General features: G+C 38.8%; 1 protein-coding gene across 2 annotated transcripts in view; it reads right to left on the reverse strand.

Annotated features, from left to right (window-relative positions):
• The window catches only part of HHAT (hedgehog acyltransferase), a 145602-nt gene that overhangs the window by 48675 nt on the left and 76993 nt on the right, over positions 1-19934 (reverse strand). For both annotated transcript variants that reach the window (XM_064648300.1, XM_064648299.1), the window contains one exon: positions 10052-10196. In XM_064648300.1, the coding sequence (XP_064504370.1) occupies positions 10052-10196 (145 nt within the window). The remainder of the gene's footprint in view (positions 1-10051; positions 10197-19934) is intronic.

Here is a 19934-nt window from a genome sequence, read left to right on the forward strand (position 1 = left end):
AACAACAACTGTGAATGCTTATGATGATCTCTACTTTAAAACTGGATTTAAGGCATTAATATTTCTTGCATTTATTTAGTCTCATATCAGGTACATTCTGTTACACACATATGTATATGCACTAACAGAAAATTGTAATATTTCTAGGATTATTGAAGTTAAGCCTGGGAACTGTGGCATTTAGTACATTAATTCTATCTGGTCTCATGGAGCTTAGGCAGACCTGAACCATGTACCCCAAAGCCACGTATTCAAATGGCCATCAGAGGTCACACCCATGATAGCACTAGAGAGCACAGTGTCCCAGGGGTGCAGCCTCTGCAGCAGACAAAACTGAGGCTTTAGGAGTCAGAGACAAAAGATCTCTCTCCATTTTCTCAGGGGAAGACAGTGCCCAAAGAGATTAAAGAAGTAGTACAGCCACATGCTTCCCTGCTTAATCATCCTCTGCAGGTACCACACTAAACAGCAAGATTATCAATGACTGCTACAACACTGAGCAAAAAACCTCAGCTGTTTAGGAAGGAGACACACTTCTGCCTCATGTCCTTAGGGAAAGCAGAGCTGTTTGCTCCATATTATGGTGCCATTTCTGCTAGGGTTTGATGAAGTCCACTTGAAGTTTGCTATATTCCAAGTTCAGCGTGAACTTAAATCCCAACTCTGTGCAGTTTCAGATCTTTGTTGACTGGTGCAAAGCGCACTACGAAAATACGCCCCAATGTGCAATTTAGTAGGAGATGGAATGACAGGAACTAGAAGACATTTTACAGAACTGTCAGCACTTATGAGGGTGTAAGTTACAAATTGTATTGAATATAAGTACAGCCTATGTTTCACTCTCCTTCTCAGAAAAACCCACCCCAAACGAAAACTCTATCCCAAAAGCCAAGTGTCAACACAATGAGACAAGGCCTAATCAAACCAGCTCATTTTTTTCCAGGATTCTTGTACTTTTAGTTTCCCTATTCTTTAAAGCAGCAGCTATTTAAAGATAATTGAAATAAATTAATTCAGATATTAAAAAAAAATGCTAAAATAGTCTGAGACAACTATTTTTGCGAGTGAACTTAGAACAAAATTACAAGCAAAACAGATTTAAAGGTAGAAATGTTGCCTACTTATGCAGCAGAACTGTGCTATAATGTAGTAAAAACTCCTCTCAGGCTTCCTGAGTGAGAAAAATAAGCTCTTTACTGCTTTTCATTCCTGTGCAAAGGAACACAAGTTTTAGAAAAGGATCAGCCTCCTCTGTGACCCATGCATCTTTACTAAAGAACTGTTAACACCTCTGACTTTGCTGGTAAGAGGTGCAAGAGCCAGAATGAACACTGTTTGAATTCTTGATTGCAAACTTATATGCAGGGCTGGCTTTTGGGGAAAAAAAAGTGTCTTTTTTTCCTATAAGCTAAGAGAATTTGATCTAGCAGACTCCAAGCAGCAGTAATTGTGGAACACTGCAACGCTGTTTTAATATTACTGTTCAGGAAATAAAAAACTTAGAAAGTTGTCATGAAAGCTAAATACAGCTGGTGTGCCAGTTCCCACTGTTAGATGGTTACTTTCTGTATTTGGGATCTGTTCTTTCAAAAAGCGTTTGAAAAAAAGGGCAAGTCAGGACTAGTTCAAATCTGAAGACAAATGAATGGAGCTGACAGAAAAAAGAAATGTGATTCAATGATGAGGAAGAAGTAGCAGCCACAAGACTCCTGGAAATTTCTGAATAAGGGAAGAAAAGGAGATTACATCATTCTTCAGAGAACCTTTCTTGATGGTTGCAAGTCTTAGGTGAAATAATGGCTCTTACTAATCAGTTACATACATGCCACCACATCCATGAGTTCATTTATGTATCAATTTCCCAATAAGCACAGAGACCAATAAAACAGCAATTCAAGTATTCTATACCATGCTATGTTACTCTGGGTCATTGTGAGGCTTTTGCTATGTATGGCAAAAATATAGGGAAACGAGGAAGCTGAATTACATGTTGATGAGCAGCCATGAGGTCACAGCAAATTTTAAGCTTTTTGACACAAAAACTAGTCTTATTTTTTATGTTCATGCTATGTTTAATGCTTAAGGAGTCCACACATTCAAACTGCTTCAATCTCTGAAAGACTGCTGAAACAGTACATACTGATCTGCCACACCAGCAGAACAAGCATGTTTGGTGGCATCATCCATTCCAGCTTCCACACTAAGCATGTTGCTACCAGCAAGGTTACATCTGTAAGATGGACTTGACCAACCCACTACACCAACTGGTCACCATACCAGACTTTGCTGCCAACATTACAATGATTTTTAAAAAGCTGTATGTACCTTGCCAAAGTAACTGAAAATCTGGGGACATTTTGCCTGTGATCAGCAAAGGTCACTATGGAGCAAATTTGTTGCCTTTTTAAAAAAGAGCTGCAAATTGGCAAGAAGGCAGCACTATGTAGGAACAACTCCCCATTTTCTGTGTGCAGTGTAGTTTACTTAGTTCAGTAAGTCACACACAGCATAAGGGACAACAGTGAACTCTACATACAGTCACGGTGTGCACTGTCTTGCATTTTTCACTTGTACATGCTCTATGCAAAATAAAGGCTTTAATAAGATATAAGAAACATAGGTTCTTTGTGACTGATTCTGAGTCTGCAACCATACTGATCCCAGCAGATATGTCTGAACATGTTCTGGGACTTTCTATACAGAAAGATCTTTCAGCATTGGTATGGTTGCAGGATTAGGTTCTAAGACTGTAAAGACAAATGAAAGACAATTGGTAACCTAATGAGATTCAACAGCAACAGCTGAATTTACACATAGCAATGCTCCAACCATTTTCACATTGAACAGAGATTCAAAGCAACATGATTCAACAGAAAATAGCAGAACATGCTTTATTGTTTCAGCTCTAAAGAAAATCCCCCAAACAGTGGCAGAACACACTTTACTGTTTCAATTCTAAAGAAAATCCCCCAAAACAGATGTAAATATTTGCCTTTATACAGCTGTCATCCTTTGGGAGGCGAAGGGGGAAAAAAAATCACTGCCTCCTTATTACTGCAGACCAAAATTCATTTTTCTTGGTATTTTGCCAGTTCACATCCCAATGAACTGCATCCACCAAGCAAGGTCACATAAATGATTGTGAAAACAAGTTTTCTTTGTGCATGAAGAGGAATGAATAATTTGGAAAATGTGACATCTTCAGTGCTATTCCTACCACTATGCAATATTTCTCTAAATTATGCAATATATCAATATAGCATTCATAAATGTATGTCTGGAAAAAAGGACCTTAAGTAAGTTTCTGTGTAACAGCAGCAAGTGGGATTTGTCAGTGAAAGTGAAAATCTGGAGGAAAAAGAATGCTGGAAGACCATATGCCAGCTACTCTACAACTTTACTTCCACCCCAAAACAAGGGCCACCTGAAAACCCAAATGATGACAACTCTGAACTGTCAGTCATTGAAATTTTTTCTTTCATCTGCAAAGAACTTTGAATGAAGATTTTGCCAGAGATTCACAGGGAGGCCTCAGCTGACAAGTTTTGTGGACTCCTTTGAGTTCCTTCCCTACATTATTTCATTCCTTCTGCACCTTTAAATCCCTTCATAGTTAGATATTTACAGATATCATTGCAACCCATCTCAGAAGTTGTTAAGTGCAATGTGGCTTCTAAATACAGTACTGTGTGTTATCTGGCAACACCTCAGAGCTAAAAAGTCCAACCAACCCCTGTTTAATAGCAAGTTCTAACTCCTTTGCTCCATCTCTTTTTGTTAGCTTCCTTCAGTCCTTAAAATGTGTTAAATCTAATGCCTCTGCTAACTAGCAATACTCAGAGAGTTTCTGAAGGATGAGATGCTGTTGTATGAACTGCTGATCATCCCGAGACCTTCTTCCTACAGTCATTACTGCAGGAAATGAGGCATATGATCAACAACATATCTAACGGGAAGACATGATCTTACACCAACCAGACTAGAACATACAACGATACAGAAATCTCTCATCTTTTTTTCTTATTTATTGACATCTCACGCAGCAGTGGAGCTACACAATAAGGAACTCATAGTTTTTAAATTATTTGGTTGTTGAACATAGAAAGGCATCTTGACCACTAATATACAAACTATTTTTCATAGAATAACAACCTAATTTCACTGTTTTCAAAACCAAGGACAAAACTTCTGAAGGTAACAAGGATGATGCCTTGAAAGTGATTTACATAAAGTGAAACAAATGTAGATAATTTGAATAATCTTCAATCATGTGATACAGTCTAATTACCAATCAGCATAATTTTAATTTAAGATCAGAAGACAATGGTCTACTGTTTCTGTCAAAGCAAGACAAAAAATCCACATTTACACACGCTACACCAAATGTGTCACACCAAACTCTGTTTCACTCAAACCTCTGAATAATGTACATCATGATCACGGAAATTCCCATTTGCAAATCAGTGCCTAAGATGCCCTGTGAAACATGCTCTGAGATTATTGTGCTGCACAGCTGTGAAGAAGTCCAGGTTTTCTGCCTCCATAAAGTAGGTCAGGCAATCACCCAGTGGTGATGAGAAAATCTTTTCCCTATAAACTAACCAAATAACTGAATTCTGAGTAGCATAAAACCTGATTTTGCTTCCAAGCAACCTGGAAGGGAAAACTAGAGGCAAAATAAAAGCTTCACCATCCTGAACTAGTTAACAAATATTAGACACTGAGAATTAAGTTTTAGTTTTGCTGTAAACAGCTCTATCTGCTGATGAACCACCTAGAGAAAACAAGGCTTGGAAGGGGTCTAGAGGCCATTTATAGGTTCCTTCTACATCACAATGAAATCATTATTTTCTACATTGCTTGACAGGTTTTTGTCTACCTGGAGACTGTCCCCCAAGGATGGCAGCCCATCAGCTTACCTAGATAATATAACAGAATCACAGAATACCCTGAGTTGGAAGGACCCACAAGGATCATCAAAGTCCAACTCCTTGCTACATTTTACAGGTTTTTTTTCCTTCTCCTGATCCCACTGGTGATCAGAATACCTTGTTAACATTTTATTTGCAGAAACTTCTAGGTATCTATTTCTCTCCTCAATAAATTTCTCTCAAAACAAAACAATGCTGTTTATTTCAGGATCATGGCTCCTAGACTTCCAATCATGTTGCTGCATTTCCTTCTCCCTGTCAGCTTATTAATTTTTTTTACACTGCAGCAACCAAAAGTGGACATATTTTAACTTTGACCTTCAGAACATAATGAAGAGGTTAATTTATGTCTTTTGCAAGCTGTAAATGCATTTTGGTATAAGGTCTATTTTTGTCGTAAGTGGTATGATGCTGTTGATGCATAAAGTTTGCAGTCTGGTAGAACAGTCAGATACACCTCATTGCAGGACTTCTGCCCAGCCAGCTGCTCTGTACTGTTGCAGTAAATAATTTCTAACCAAGGGTGAAAATCACTCTTTGCTGGATGTCTACTAAAGGACATCTCCTTAAATATTGGGTGTCCAACCTAATCTAAACCAGGCTGTACAAAATGCCTCTGAACATAGTGAAGAGTGAGAATGCATTTCATCCCATGCTAAGACGTGGGATGAACTGCCCTCAAGAGAGGCACTTTTCACAATTTAGTAAGATAAATTGGATAGTTAAAGTACTGGTTTACAGTTAAATGATGGCTGTGCAATTTTCAGACAGCTACTCAAAGTAAAATACATCTGACATGCACTGTGTGCTTTCCTCATTGATCTGAACTCTGTTCCTCGTAAGCCAGAGGAATATCAGGAAGAATTTCATAGTTTTACCACCTGATACATTTCTGTCCTGTCCCAGCTTAATGCCTTTGTCCATGCTTGCTAGATTAATTATCTTAAACAAAAGTACTGCACAGTGCCAGCTGCAGCAATGAGCCCCTTCAAAGAGAACCTCTCTCACTGGAGCTTCTTATTTTGAGGTGAAGAATCAGTCAATTACTCTGAATACAGGATTAAAAATGGTTTGTTGTTTAGAAGACATTTCTGCTAGCTTTTCTTATTAGAATGACACTGTCCCTCATGAGAAAAATCTTACTAAGAAAGGTCAAAGCAAATGCTTGTTGTAGGAACTTTTTTCCTTGCTAATAACTTACCGGGACAAGTTAGGTGTTAGAAACAAGCACTATGGCTGGTCTGAACAGTTTGAGAACAAAATTAAGAACAAATACTCATCCATATGAGACACACAGACCTCTCCCCTAGTAATTTTGGCAATAGCGATTTTAATGATGCACAGAAACTAATTTTAAAGCCAGATAAATTCAATCTATTTTTCACAAAAGAAAAGCAAATAAATGCTAAAAATACTGCTACCTGACATGCTCAGATATCAAATTCCCTTGTCAGTGGTACAGGACCTGTGGAAAGTACTGCCAAAGCACTGCAAATCAGTTCAAATATCAGTCAAGAAATTCTGGGAAACCTCATCTAAATCCTGTTCCTAGAAAGCTATCCACAAAGCTTTGATAATAAAGGTACCTCACTTGCACGGTTCTCTTTGCACTGTGCTGTCTCTGGGGTTTAACTGCTTTCGTATCCATGTTTTCTCCTCCCCACTTTCAGATAACTATACAGATATTTTATAATACTCAGTCTTTGCAAAAGAACACAGCAGATCCTCTGAAGTAACCAAAGAGCAAAACTAGAAGCACATTTCACACATCTTAAGCACAAGTACATCTTCCTTTTAAGAGTTTGTTGTTTTAAATTTGTGTCACTGTCACACAACATGCTAATGGGAAATACTCTTCAAGCACTGTTTTTAGATATTATACAACAGAACTTCTAATTTCTGACTACAAAGTGCTATATGCTGAGCATTTAGGGTTTTAAAACACTGATATTCTGAGGATCATTCACTTGCTGGACCTGAAAATGCCACGCACAACATCTAATGCTGCACCTAAACCTGCAGATCTGAGTTCTGCTCTGAGATGCGTTTTATTGCTGGCATTTAGCATATATGTTCTTGATCAAGTTTGTTAGTGATCTACAAATGCCAGTTACATTTACAAACCATGAAATGGACATCTTCTATTTTCTTCCTATCCATACAAATCTTTGTAGATATAATTCTGTGGGATTTGGACAAAGCAAACAAACTAACTATTCTTTGCAGCTGATGTGCAAGTGGTCAGCTTTGTTTCCACAGCTCCCTATTTCTTACTTAATCTCTATTCCTTACCTCAGAGGGATTTTATGTCATACTATTGGTACAGAGCCTTCTACCATCAACCAATCTCAAATCCTGCTGCTCGGGTTGCTGAGAATGTAGAGATGTCCTCCAAATGCAAATGTCTACTCCCTGGTTTTAGAGTGTTGCAAAATCCTGCTTAGGTTTCCTGAACTTTATTTTTTAGTGTTCTACACTCCAAATGTAGACTTTTGTTATATCTCCTACAGACCAACACTTAAATTTACTAGAAATTGAAGACTTCAGTTCTGAATAGTCCTTCTGGATTTGACTGGCCTGCAATCACAGAATTATGGAATTATATAACAGCTTAAATTGGAAGGGACCTTAAAGATCATCTAGTTCCAATGCCTCTGCCATGGGCAGGGACACCTTTCACTAGACTAGGTTGCTCAAAGCCCCGTCCAACCTGCCCTTGAGTGTTCCATGGGTGGGACACCAACAACTTCTCTGGGCAACCTGTTCCAGTGTCTCACCACCCTCACAGTAAAGAATTTTTTCCTATTATCTAATCTAAATCTATTCTCAGTTTAAAACCATTCCCTCTTGCGCTGTCACTACATGCTCTTCTAAAAAGTTCTTCTCCATCTGTCTTGTAGTTTCCCTTCAGGGACTGTAAGGTCGCAATTAGGTCACCCTGAAGCCTTCTCTTTTCCAGGCTGAACAATCCCAATTCTCCCAGCCTTTCATCATAGGAGAGGTGCTCCATCCCTCTAATCCTCATGGTGGCCTCCTTTGGACTCGCTCCATCAGGTCAACATACTTTCTTCTTGAGCTGGGGACCCCAGAGCTGGAAGCAGTGCTCCAGGTGGAGTCTCACCAGAGCAGAACAGAGGGGCAGCATCCCCTTCCTCACCCTGCTGGCCACGTTACTTTTGATGCAGCCACGACTGGCTTTCTGTGCTGCAAGTGAACATTGCTGGGTCATGTCCAGCCTCTAATTCACCAGCACACACAAGTTCTTCTTGGCAGGACCGCTTTCAATCTGTTCATCCCCCAGTCTGTATTGATACCAGGGACTGCCTCATTTGTTCCATAGTATGAAAACCACAATGGAACAACAGTGGAGCAGGGGTGCAGATGCAATAAAATCTTAGTATATGTTTCAGTTTGTACACCTGAATTGCAGCTAAAGAATACAGTCACAGTAATCTGAGTGATCTAAGAACACAGGCATATAAAGCTAAATACTGGAAATTTCTACTAGTAGAGTATGAGGTGCACTAAGCAAAAGCTTTCATGTTCTAAAAATAAAGTTAATCAAATTAACAGATCATGGAAACAAAGATGCAAATGACTAAATTAATTTCCTATTCCTGTCTTAGATGTCTGGTACCTAAAGTAACTATGTATTTAGTGCAAGAGCAATAGATCAAAAAACTATTAAAAAAACCCACCAGCAACCCAAATATAGAAAAACAATCAATAATTGATCTGGTTTAATTAAATACCATTCTACTTAATAAAACATTGTCATTCATCAGTTTCAAACCCCAGCATTCTGTGAACTGCTAACCCTTCCGAAGAGGAAGGCATACTTCTTTATTTATAATATACAAATGCCATTATGAAAATAATTTGTATGAAGCTATAAACCTGAAATGGACAATTTCATTAGTGCCCTTTTTTTTTTAATAGATAAGAAGTGACGTCTAACTTTACTTCCAAATTTTTTCTCTCAGCTAATTTTTCCACTGAAACTATTAGCCAATTAACTGAAAGGAAAGAATTTAAAAGAAAATAAAGCCTTTTAAGAAAACAGAAAACAAATATTTTATGCTTTAAGAACAAAAACTAAACATGAACTAACACTTCACTCCATCTTTGCTGCTCAGTATTAACAAAAAGCTTCACTATATTTTATGCTAAAAATGTACCTTTCTTTGAGCTGTTTGAATGTTTTTTTGCTTCAGTACAGAAGATAAACCGTTTCATTCATGTACATAACTTACTCTTTAAGAGTTTCATTGTTTTGGGATGCTTAAGTAGGACCTTGGATCTCCAGAACTGACTTCTAAGCCATTGCAAGGAACGAGGAGAAAACACCTCACGAAGGAGCAATAGACAGTGTGGTCTTTGTAGGAGAATGCTTCTAGGCACAGAAGCCCATTAGTACTTCCCTTATGAGGAAGAAATATTCCTCCATGAGATCCTTATTTGACAATATGGGCCTCTGGCAGGAATAACACTAAAAAGAAAACTGGTCCTACTTACACTGAGCTCTGAGAGAAAAATCAAAGTTTAATTTGTCTCCTGTGTCAGCTCACAGCACAGTGTCACTAACTGCTTACTGAGCAACACCACAGGCTGATACTGTCACCCAAGCTCCCCTGTCCTCAATCTTGTCCTCAATAGTCAGCAGGTCCCTACCCTGACATCAGATTCACTACAAAAAAACCCAATTAATGGCTCAATTATGCTGTATCATGCAGATCTCATCCACTAACCTTCCACAGAATCTATGGGGTTGGCTTTAGTATGCCTGTTCTTACTGATGTACATGAAATGCAGAATGGGGGGAAAAAAATCCAACCTTGCTACCTTGTCACACATTTATTATTTAATCTTTAGTGATTTCACTGACAGAGAAGCCTGATAACTTTCTTTGTAGACTTGATGGGAGAAAGGCAATGTGTCTTTGTAGTCATGCAGCCTGCTTAGTTATTTAGGTTTTGTCAGACAGATTTTAGATTGTTTTGAACAGGACCAGAAAAAAAGTTACTCCCAGTTAGTGCACTGAGAGAAGAACCTGGCTCAGCCCACCCAAGGTAATATTTGGAAAGTTCTATTATCTAGAAAGCACATAAAAATAAACTTGCCTTCCATAAAGATCCTGTTCCAGTAGATTTTTCCAACTTGATTTCCTCCAAGAAATATTAGATTTGATAAAATCAACATTGAAGTGCTAACAGATGCTAGGACAGCATGAAGTCGACGACGAATTCTTGGCGAGAAGAAACGTTCCTGAGGGGTAAAACAAAAAGTGCAGGTGAAGTTAACAATCCCTGCAAATTTTCCAAGCAACCTTAGAAAAAGACACTGCTGTTATGACAAACAACTTCTATAGAGAAGTTCAAATCCTTATGGAACAGATTTTAAAATATCTAACACAACTTCTCACCACTACCATTTGAGTACGACTTTATGATAAAAAGTGGTGTTGAATCATAGCTGTGGTTGAAAGGGATCTCTGGAGGTTACCTAGAAAGGACATCAAAGCAGGGTCAGCTGGAGCAGGCTACTCAGGACTGTGTCTGGTTGGGTTTTGAATATCTCCGATGATGAAGACTGCACAACCTCACTGGGCCAACCCCCTCACAGTTAAAAAAGATTTTCTTAGGTTAAATGGAATTTCTTGCATTTCAGTCTAAAGCCCACTGCCTTTTGTCCTGTCACTAAACACCACTGAGAAGAGTCTGCCTTTGATTTCTTCTCCCCTACAATTAGGTATTTTATACACATGGATAAGATTCCTGAGTCTTCTCTTCTCCCTGCTGAACAGTCCCAGCTCTCTCCACTTCTCCTCTTAACAGCAGAGCTTCATTCTCTTGGCTGGACTCTCTCCAGTATGTCCATGTCTCTTTAGTGGGGAGCCCAGAACTGGACACATTTCTATACATTTAATGTCTTAATTATTTTCTTATTGAATGTTCTCCTTGATGAATTTTTACTGAGGATGCCAACAGTAACAACATGATTCTAGGGGTAATACTATCCAATAGGTTCCAACATGGAATAAAGCACTTCAGTACACAACATCAAACAACTTCAGAAGTCATGAATCCTTGATTGATTAATAAGTCATCACTGAAAGATTCTGGAGTCAGATCAGAACTGGTTATAGCAATGACTCTTAAATAGATACATCTAAAAAAATACATATAGACACAATCCCAAATATTTTTGTCAGTGCAAATATTACCGCTCATGTTCGAGAAGCATAATTATCCATTGTAAAGGTTTTGGTACTGTTGTTCTAATGATACAAATGAAGTAGGTCTCTCTTAACTATATACTAGTTTACATTTTTTTTTAATCTGTATTTGGCATTATCACCTGAGGTGTGAGTGCAGCATAGAGACTGCAAGAAGATGGTAAAAGAAGGATGAGAGTTTTAGCTACCTCCAATATTCAGCTGCTAGAAGAAATTTTAAAGACCATTACAGCACTTCACAAGGAAATATTGTCTCATTAGTGCACAAGGAAAAATACCTTGTTCATCATGGCCCTGGGTTGAAAACCTCTGTACATAGTGCTTGAATCTACAAAAGACTGAATGCTTTGTGTGAAGTGATGAGTATTTGCCAGGGCACGGAAACTAGGGAAAGTCTCGGGGGCTGCTCAGCCTCCATGTCACAAGTGATGACATTGCAGAAAACAAAGTCTTGTGACTGCAGCATCAGGAAAAAAAAGAGCAGTAATTAATCTTTAATAGCTACAGCCAGACCAGAATTCACGCTCAGATACCTGAAATAACAGAAACACATGCTCAAAACAGGTCTAAAAATACAGATCTAGAAAATTAAATTGCTAGTTCTGTAAACATCAAAACAATGTTTCTACTGTTAGTGACAAATCTTCAAATAAATTGCAGTTACAGGGATAAAAATACAATTTCAACATATTACTGCAAAGTAAATCTCTGCTAAATTGAATGTTAGCCCCAGTCAGAGCTCTGTCTAGTATGAGTCAGTTTGAGTCAGCACAAAAACAGAGATAAATAAGGTTTAAGGAAAGCTCTGCATCAGGCTGTATGTACAATACAGCAATAGTCAATCTTCCATACAACGCTGTGAAAAACAGTCATGTATGAAAACAGAGACTGAGATTTTTCTCTGAAAATTTTGCATGAAAAGTAGAGAATATAATTGTATAAATATTCACTGACATAGACAGTTTCTCAGTGAAATAACTTTTTCCCTTTCTAATACTTTGCATCCCCAAAGCTGCCCAAGGTCTTCCAATACATTCTCCTTCTGATCACACACACACAGAGGACATCTTAAGTTTTTCTCTTCCAGAAATGTATAGATTGAATGTATGGTCGCACATATGAAAAATGTAAGCCATTTCAAAATGTGTGTGCACACAGAGAAAAACATTCAAAATCTTGCTATTAAATCCATGTTAACAACCAGGTTTGAATAACAAGAAGTTATGATCACGCTAGCTTGAACTTTTTTGTTGAGTCACCAAACTTACCTGCTTCTACGCTAACTAATTCTGACTAACCTGCAGCTCAAAAAGAGCTTCGTCTTTCACTCTCCCTCTGTCTATCAAGCTTATTTGTCAACACTAAGGGAAAACAGTTTGAATTAAGAAAGGGTAAAAAATCTTCTGCTCAAGCTGTACACAGAGATGAACCCATCAGACAGGTGGTGCTGAACTGCATTTCCACCAACGTACTGATCAGACTCAGTAAGTTTGCAAAGTCTGCCTGTTTTACAACCCAAAGGGGTATGACTAAAACAATATGAATAGCTAAAAAAGTTCTACTTTTTTTTAAATGGAGTTACTAAAAAAATAAACTGTCACATATAGTACACCACACTCTACAAAAGTGCTGCATGTTAAACAATGCAAGTTAACTGTAGTATAGACCATAAAAGCCTTTAGCCATTTATAAGGTATAAAGGAGCAGTTTAAGACAGAAACAGTTTAGACAAACACTGAACCTTTTCTGGATTTTGCTGTAGCTAATTTCCATTAACTTTGCTAGGCATTGATCCAAAAAAGCAGTACACATTTTCCTGACAGTCTTTGATGTAAACGCCACTTTTATTCAGCTGCAATGAAGGTAAAAAAAGAGCACATTCTTTAAAAATCTCAAGTCATCTAGAAAAAGCTAAATAGGAAAGATTCCAAGCAGCTATTGTGAGCAGATTAATACACTGGAAGCATTATTTAGCCACGGAAAAGAAATGAGGCTGATCTAGAATAACAATAATAAGATTTTTTATTTAAGTATCTACAAGCATGTAGATTTTTCTGAATGTACAGCAAGTTGTTTACATCAAAGCAAAATTAAAAAAACCCTCTGCACCCACAACTCTTCATTATGTTATTTAATGCTTTTAACAATATCCTCCATTACAGCAATAAAAACAACTGCTATGGATTGGTGATGTTTCTCTGGATTTTACTGCTGTCTCTTTCCTCTTTTCCTGTTGGAAATAAGGCCACGAGGTAGAGGGGTAAAAGAGCACCTACTGTTAAAATGACAACGAAGCCTTGGCTGCTTGGTTGAAACCATCTGCATTTTTACAGGACTGTGTACAACAATATTACTGAATGGCATGGAAAGATGAAATTGAGGGTCCAGATAAATGCATTTACATCTCCTAGTTAGCGAACAACAGAGAAAATACTTTGGGGAATACTGACCAGGCTAAGTTCTTCCCTTCCACGTGGAAGTTGGTAGTGACAGGACAAGCCATAATTAGTGACAGGACAAGGGGGAATCTCTTCAAACTGAAAGAGCGTAGCTTTAGATTTGATACTAGAAAACAATTCTTTGCTGTGAGAGTGGTGAGGCACTGGAACAGGTTGCCTGGAGAAGTCACGGATGCCCCATCCCTGGAAGTGTTCAATGCCAGGTTGGATGGTGCCCTGAGCACCCTGGTTTAGTGAAAGGTGCTCCTGCCCACAACAGGGGCATTAGAAGCAGCTGACCTTTAAGGTCCCTTCCAACCCAAACCATTCTATGTTTCTGTGAAGTTGAGGAGACACCTAAGGCCGAATTCTGTACAGCAGTGAAAACTAGGCAATCCTATACAAAATATCACACTGAAGTCTTTTACAGAAATATATCCACCAGTATTTCTTCAGGGAAACAATCCTACATTTTCCTATGGCAACCATTCCTAAACTTCTTCTAGCAGTAGTGGTGGCACCATGAGGATTTGGCATGTCCCAAAGGCTCACTGTTCAGAGGGCTGCTGAATCCAACTGCAGTACCTTGTTCTGGGAGCAGGCCACAGGCATCACACTGGTTTAGGGAGGGCTCAGGAACTGGGGTGCATGTTTTCTACCACACTGCAAACCCAGTCTGATGACGGAGTGTCAAGTAGCAAGAAGCGTCCCCTGAGAGACATTAGCTGGTACCTTTTTAGCAAATGCTCAGAAGATGGAAAACATCTACACACGCTGCATTTGCAACACATCTCATTTATACAGCTGTTCTGAGACAGATTAAAGAAAACTTCTACATCAAGTCAGTGATGTAGAGCTGACTTTTTTTTAGTATAAGCTTTTGGTTATAGTAAAAATACTTTAACAAGTACCATGTAAATGAATTAAACTGCCCGCACTTTAAACAAGCATCCATCTTCATGGAGTAAAACAGGTATTCACATTTATATCTTTTTGAGCTATCCATCCAGAGAATTGATAATCCAAGCACATAGCAAAACAAGTGCATATGATAAAATTGGAGAAGCAGTTGAATTATTTCTTACGTGAACATGTGCACCATGGAATAAGACTGTCAAGATGCTATGGCCAGAGTGACATGAAACATGCTTAGTACTATGAACTGCAAAATTAGAGATTACATTATTCTATTTTCATCTAGAACAACTTTAGAAGAGTTTTCTTTTTTTAAACATACAATATTGTACTACTATCTGTTCTACACATTTCATTCTCTCCCACTTAAATCTATCAGCCAATTTATCCATAATAATTTTAAAATAAGATATAGAAATTGTACTATTTGTTGTGTTAAAGAAATCAAGTAAATTAACTACCATGAATGTAACACCAAGACCTGCATTGTCTTTCACTCCTTCTCCTAGAGTATGAGAGGAGAGTAAGTGTGCTTCCTACAGTTAGTAAAATTGCATCTTTTCTATTTCCTGACGGTTTTTATTAGACAAATAATGCTAATACAATGTTGACTCATCTTTACGTCACAAAACCTAAATTCTTCGCAATAGTCTGCTATTTAGGGTTTACAAGGATTTTTTGGGAGAGTACACGGATGGGTAAAATGTTTGTGGGAAAAGGTGCCCAGTACGGGAGGGGCACGGGTGCTGCTTTTATGCATATCAGCAAAATGCTTGGAAAAGAACTCAAATCACTTGTTGGAGTTCCATTTGCCAGTGCAGTTTTCTGAGCTTCGGTTTTCACCCTTCACTGTACCACAACTGAAGAATAAGCCCCTCCCCACCCCCAATTTCGATGCTTTTCTACAGAAGCAAGAGAGACCACCCAGTCAATCTTAAAAGTGCTTCCTTTCAGAAAATGTGCTCAGTTAAATGACAAGCCAACTCTTCAGTGTCTAACGCTGAACCCCAGGAATCACCACAAGAGTGAACACCTCAACGCATACCCTGAATCTGGGTCATCCGCAATGCAGCCATTTGCCAAAAATAACGGGACAGCATAAAAACAGGAGCATGGGTGAAGAGCTGAAAGAGAGCGAGGAGCAGATGGGACAGTGGGAAGGGAAGCGACACATCCTGACTAACAGTTACCGGCTATTTTATCTATCTGCAGTTCAGCACACTGAAAATGGAGGGCAGGGTGTGACTGAGCAGCTGGGGAAGCAGATGGGACGGAGGAAAGGCTGAAAATTGTGACAGAGCTTTGCCAAAGAGAATGTCAATTTATTTAATTTTTAAAGTGAGCAGCAGAAATGAAGATGGGTTGGGTCCAAGCAATAGGGCATCTTATGCTTGTTAATTCACATTGTCAGTGGGTAATGGTGACAAAAGTGTGTTTGGGAGACTGCAGAAACAAAAGGAGGGACTACATGTGCTCATTAATGATAGAAGTTAGGCTCAAAGATCAGCAGGAGCAGGGGAAAGGCAACTGATGAGAGGCTGACATCTCAAAAGGATACACACTCCTGCACTCTGAAGCTGAGGGACAGACACTCAATACAGTGAGAGTAGAGACTGTACCACAGAACAGAAACACAACAAAAATAAAGAATTCTGTTTGAATACATGTACAAAATATTCATTTATGAAATAATCCGAAAGAAACTGTGGAGTCCCTAGGGCTGTAACAGTAATGAGGCAAAGAACAGGCCTGCAAGTGAATGAGATGTGCTACCAGATCTTATCCATCAATAACTGCCACATCAAACAGAAGAATAAATTTACTTCCCCATCAACATACACTGTACCCTTCAGGAATCATGGCAGTTATTCCTGTTTGCTCTGTTCTTCAACTAACTCTAACCCAGAACCAGTCCCCTTTACTTCACTTTGCTTTATTTTTCTTGCATTTTATTTTGCTTGCAGTTGTTCCCTTCTTTCTGCCCAAGCTGAACTGTGGTCTGAGGTCATATCCTGTTTCTTTTCAAGGTATATACTTTCCTTCCAAAGCAAAGGTAAAAATTAGCTCCTGGAAAGTTCACACATGAAGGCAGGAACTGACAGCATTTTACCAAGAGACAGGATGATGCAAACAACCTGTAATTCCCTACATCACTCCTATAAAAAGAGGACCACACAATTAAAATCAAGCAGCTGTCAGTTAAGATCTATTTTCACAAATAGAACTTGATTCTGAATTTAGGAATAAATGCTATATATAGCATTTGAGAAGATACTCATCTTCTCTATTGATGTCTTACTAAACATTCACTCAACAAAACGCTGTCTTGCACTAGCACCATTTCATTTTTAGATTTTCCGAAGGATCTACATTTATAGCATCTCTCAGCAAACAGCCAACTCCCCCTTCTGTTTGAAGAAAGCCTCCTACCGGTTCATATGTATCCACTACACTTACAGATGCATGTGTGAAAGTTTGACATACACAAAAGTAAATTTCTATGCTTGCTCCTACATTTAACTCTTCACCATCAAAGAACCTGCCCAAACATTTATTTTTTTAAAGTGGCAGCTTGTGAAAAGTGTGAAATGAACAGCATTGAAATGCACCATCCTCTTTTCTGTCTTATGTTTAAAGCAGGGAATTTAACCAAGTAATGGCAGTGTACATACTCCTATAAATGTGTCTCAGCTCTCACCAAGGAGGACTGAATCGAGAGAGTCACGCACTCTCCTCTGTGTCCAGGTCCTCGACATCCCTAGTTTTGTTCTTCTGGTTCCCATTATGCTCATTCTGATTCTTTCAGCTCCCTCATCCACATTTTAACATTTTTACCTTTTAAACTGTAATCCAGTTGGGAAGGGATTTAACTTCATCAATCATTAGTGCTACATTTTCATCCTGCCCTCATGGCCCTCCCCAACACCGCCATCATGAAACTATTATCAAATAAATAATATACAGTAATAATCCCAATGGAGACATCTGATAAACACTCCCAGCAAATACAGACCTCACTTCCCCTGTGGCAAGTTTCTGTAGCTCAAGGCACAGCAGAAAGATCAGAGTGCAACCACTCCTCAGTACTTTAACTTGTATTTCTGTAACTGCTGACACCCAATGCCTGGACTAATTTTTGAGGTGAACCACAGGGGGAGGCTGAATTCAAGTAACTGTAACAAAGCAGTACATAACCACCATCAGTCTGCCTTGTTTTCACACCACAGCATGATTTACTTCCTTTTGAAACTGCATTATGAACTGGCCACCAGAAAACTGCCCAACATCTCCAAAACAAAGAGTAAATAATTCTGGTAGGTGGGAGAAAAGTTTTTTCTATTGTGACAGCTGAGCAGCTATGCAAGGGGCTTCCAAGCTGACATTGTGCTCTGAAACAGAGCAGTAATGGTTAAAGACGGGCAGAAAATCACAACAGTTTCTCCAGTGCTGGCATGAAAAATAATAATTTTTGCACAGATTTGACAAAAAATGGATGCCTGTACTCAAAAGGTAGGAAACAACAGAATGTGTTATCTCTGAAATCTTTCTGCAGTCATTTTTGTCATTCAGCATATAAAAGCCGGTATCATATTGCATACACTTGTCCCTCACACAAAACAACTCCTACTATGTTTTCAGTCTTTGTTACTGAGTCTGAGGCAAGAACTTCCCTCAGTAAAAGAAAAGACAGTGTCCCAATGCAAGTGTGTCTGTGTGCGTGCATTGTCAGTTGGGCTCTCAAAATGTTATGGGATTTACTTCTGTGAAGACAAATGAACCCTAACAAGAGGGCAGAGAAGAGAGAAAAGAATAAAATCAAGCAAAAACAGAAACGTGGCAAGAATTGCTTGACTCAGAATTATTGCTGGCAAAGCTAGAAGTCACTGGAATGATAAGGATACATCAGCCAGCCCCTATTTACCTTTGATGGTCATTCAGCAGCTCAGTACAAAACAGCACCTCAACAACTCAGCTTGCTGCTTCTAGGTACCACACAAAGACCAATTGTCACAAGTCTGCCTTCACATCTAGGAAGGGAAGTTTCTGCCAGTTTTGACTCAGAGTACATCTACTTTGGATAGTAAAGATTTCTGGTTAGAGCAGTGATATGGCTGAACTCAAGGTTGAGGTGGGGGGGTATGGAATGGGTGGATAGCCCCTTCCAGTGGTCTAGGTTTTGACATTATGAGTAGTACCTAATCTCAAAAAACAATTCTGCACTAGAGAATATGAGTTTGAGGAAGGCTTCACGAGAGCGAAGTGACAAACTCAACAGAAGCCTAGAGCAAGTATATAAAAATGTTATGAAGAAAGTATCATTGGCAATGCTTGTCACTTAATTGAATCACCATGTTTCAATAAAAATATGTATGAATTAAACAAAACTATTAGTAAAAAAGAAAAGGCCAGACATGCTTGACAACAGTAAACAAGTGATATAAATACTTTTTCCACCAAATGAAGCAAAACAAAGATCAAAGCCTAGTGTGTGCTGAAGAACAGCTGAGAAGGGTCTTTATTTATTGCAGAGATATTATTGAAGATTTTATCTCACAAGATGATCAACAAACATATCTCCCTCGAATGACTTCCTATTGTTTGGTCACATCTTGCCTCAGCTGCAGAAGGAAATTTTACTTATCTCACAACAGTTCAAAGTGAGTTCTACATGCAAAAATAAATTCTGTCATTAAAGGAAATAGTTATACATTTGTTTAGTGGCTGTGAAATTCACAGGAATTTGAGCTTGGTTAGGTTGAATTTGGGCCCTAACACAGGGCTGAATAATTACTGCAGCGGAACCTAATTGGTTTCTTTGTCCCACTGCCTTTAAACACAGAGGCTCAATCTACTAGCCTGTACTGTTTAGGTACATTTGCAAGAGGGAGGTTCCAAGTAGTTGAGTTCCTCCTCTTCCACTTCTTTTCCTTGGATTTTGGTTCTTGCATTGTACTGGTTTGTGTGCTTTTCAGATTCCTCTTCATTGGTCAAATCATCTAGCAATAAAATAACCAAAGGAAGTAAAGCTTTCTGCTGGGGTAAAGAGCTAAGTCAGCTCAGCAAAGATTCCAGCAGGAAGGCATGTGGAGGAGGAAGGAGCGAGACTGCAAGGAAGGGAGAAAAGAGAAATTAAACCTTTCCCTCTTCAACAGCAATGAGCTGTTACATCAGGTAATTCCCTTTCGAATCACAGCCCAGAGGTCAGGCTCACCAGTCAGAACCTTTCCATGCTCCACACCAGCTGTCTGCAGGACCACTATATAATGCATAGCTATTATGAACAACTGTAGAGATTTTAATGCATCTAGCAGAATCAACAGGGTAAACAAAATTAGGCAGAGAAAAAAAATTGACAGCCCCTCCCCACCACCACACCTAAACTCTGAAAGGCATCTAAAATTCTGTTCTCTGCAA

The sequence above is a fragment of the Pseudopipra pipra genome, chromosome 3 (genome assembly GCF_036250125.1).
Source record: "Pseudopipra pipra isolate bDixPip1 chromosome 3, bDixPip1.hap1, whole genome shotgun sequence".
In the NCBI taxonomy this organism is placed as follows: Eukaryota; Metazoa; Chordata; class Aves; order Passeriformes; family Pipridae; genus Pseudopipra; species Pseudopipra pipra.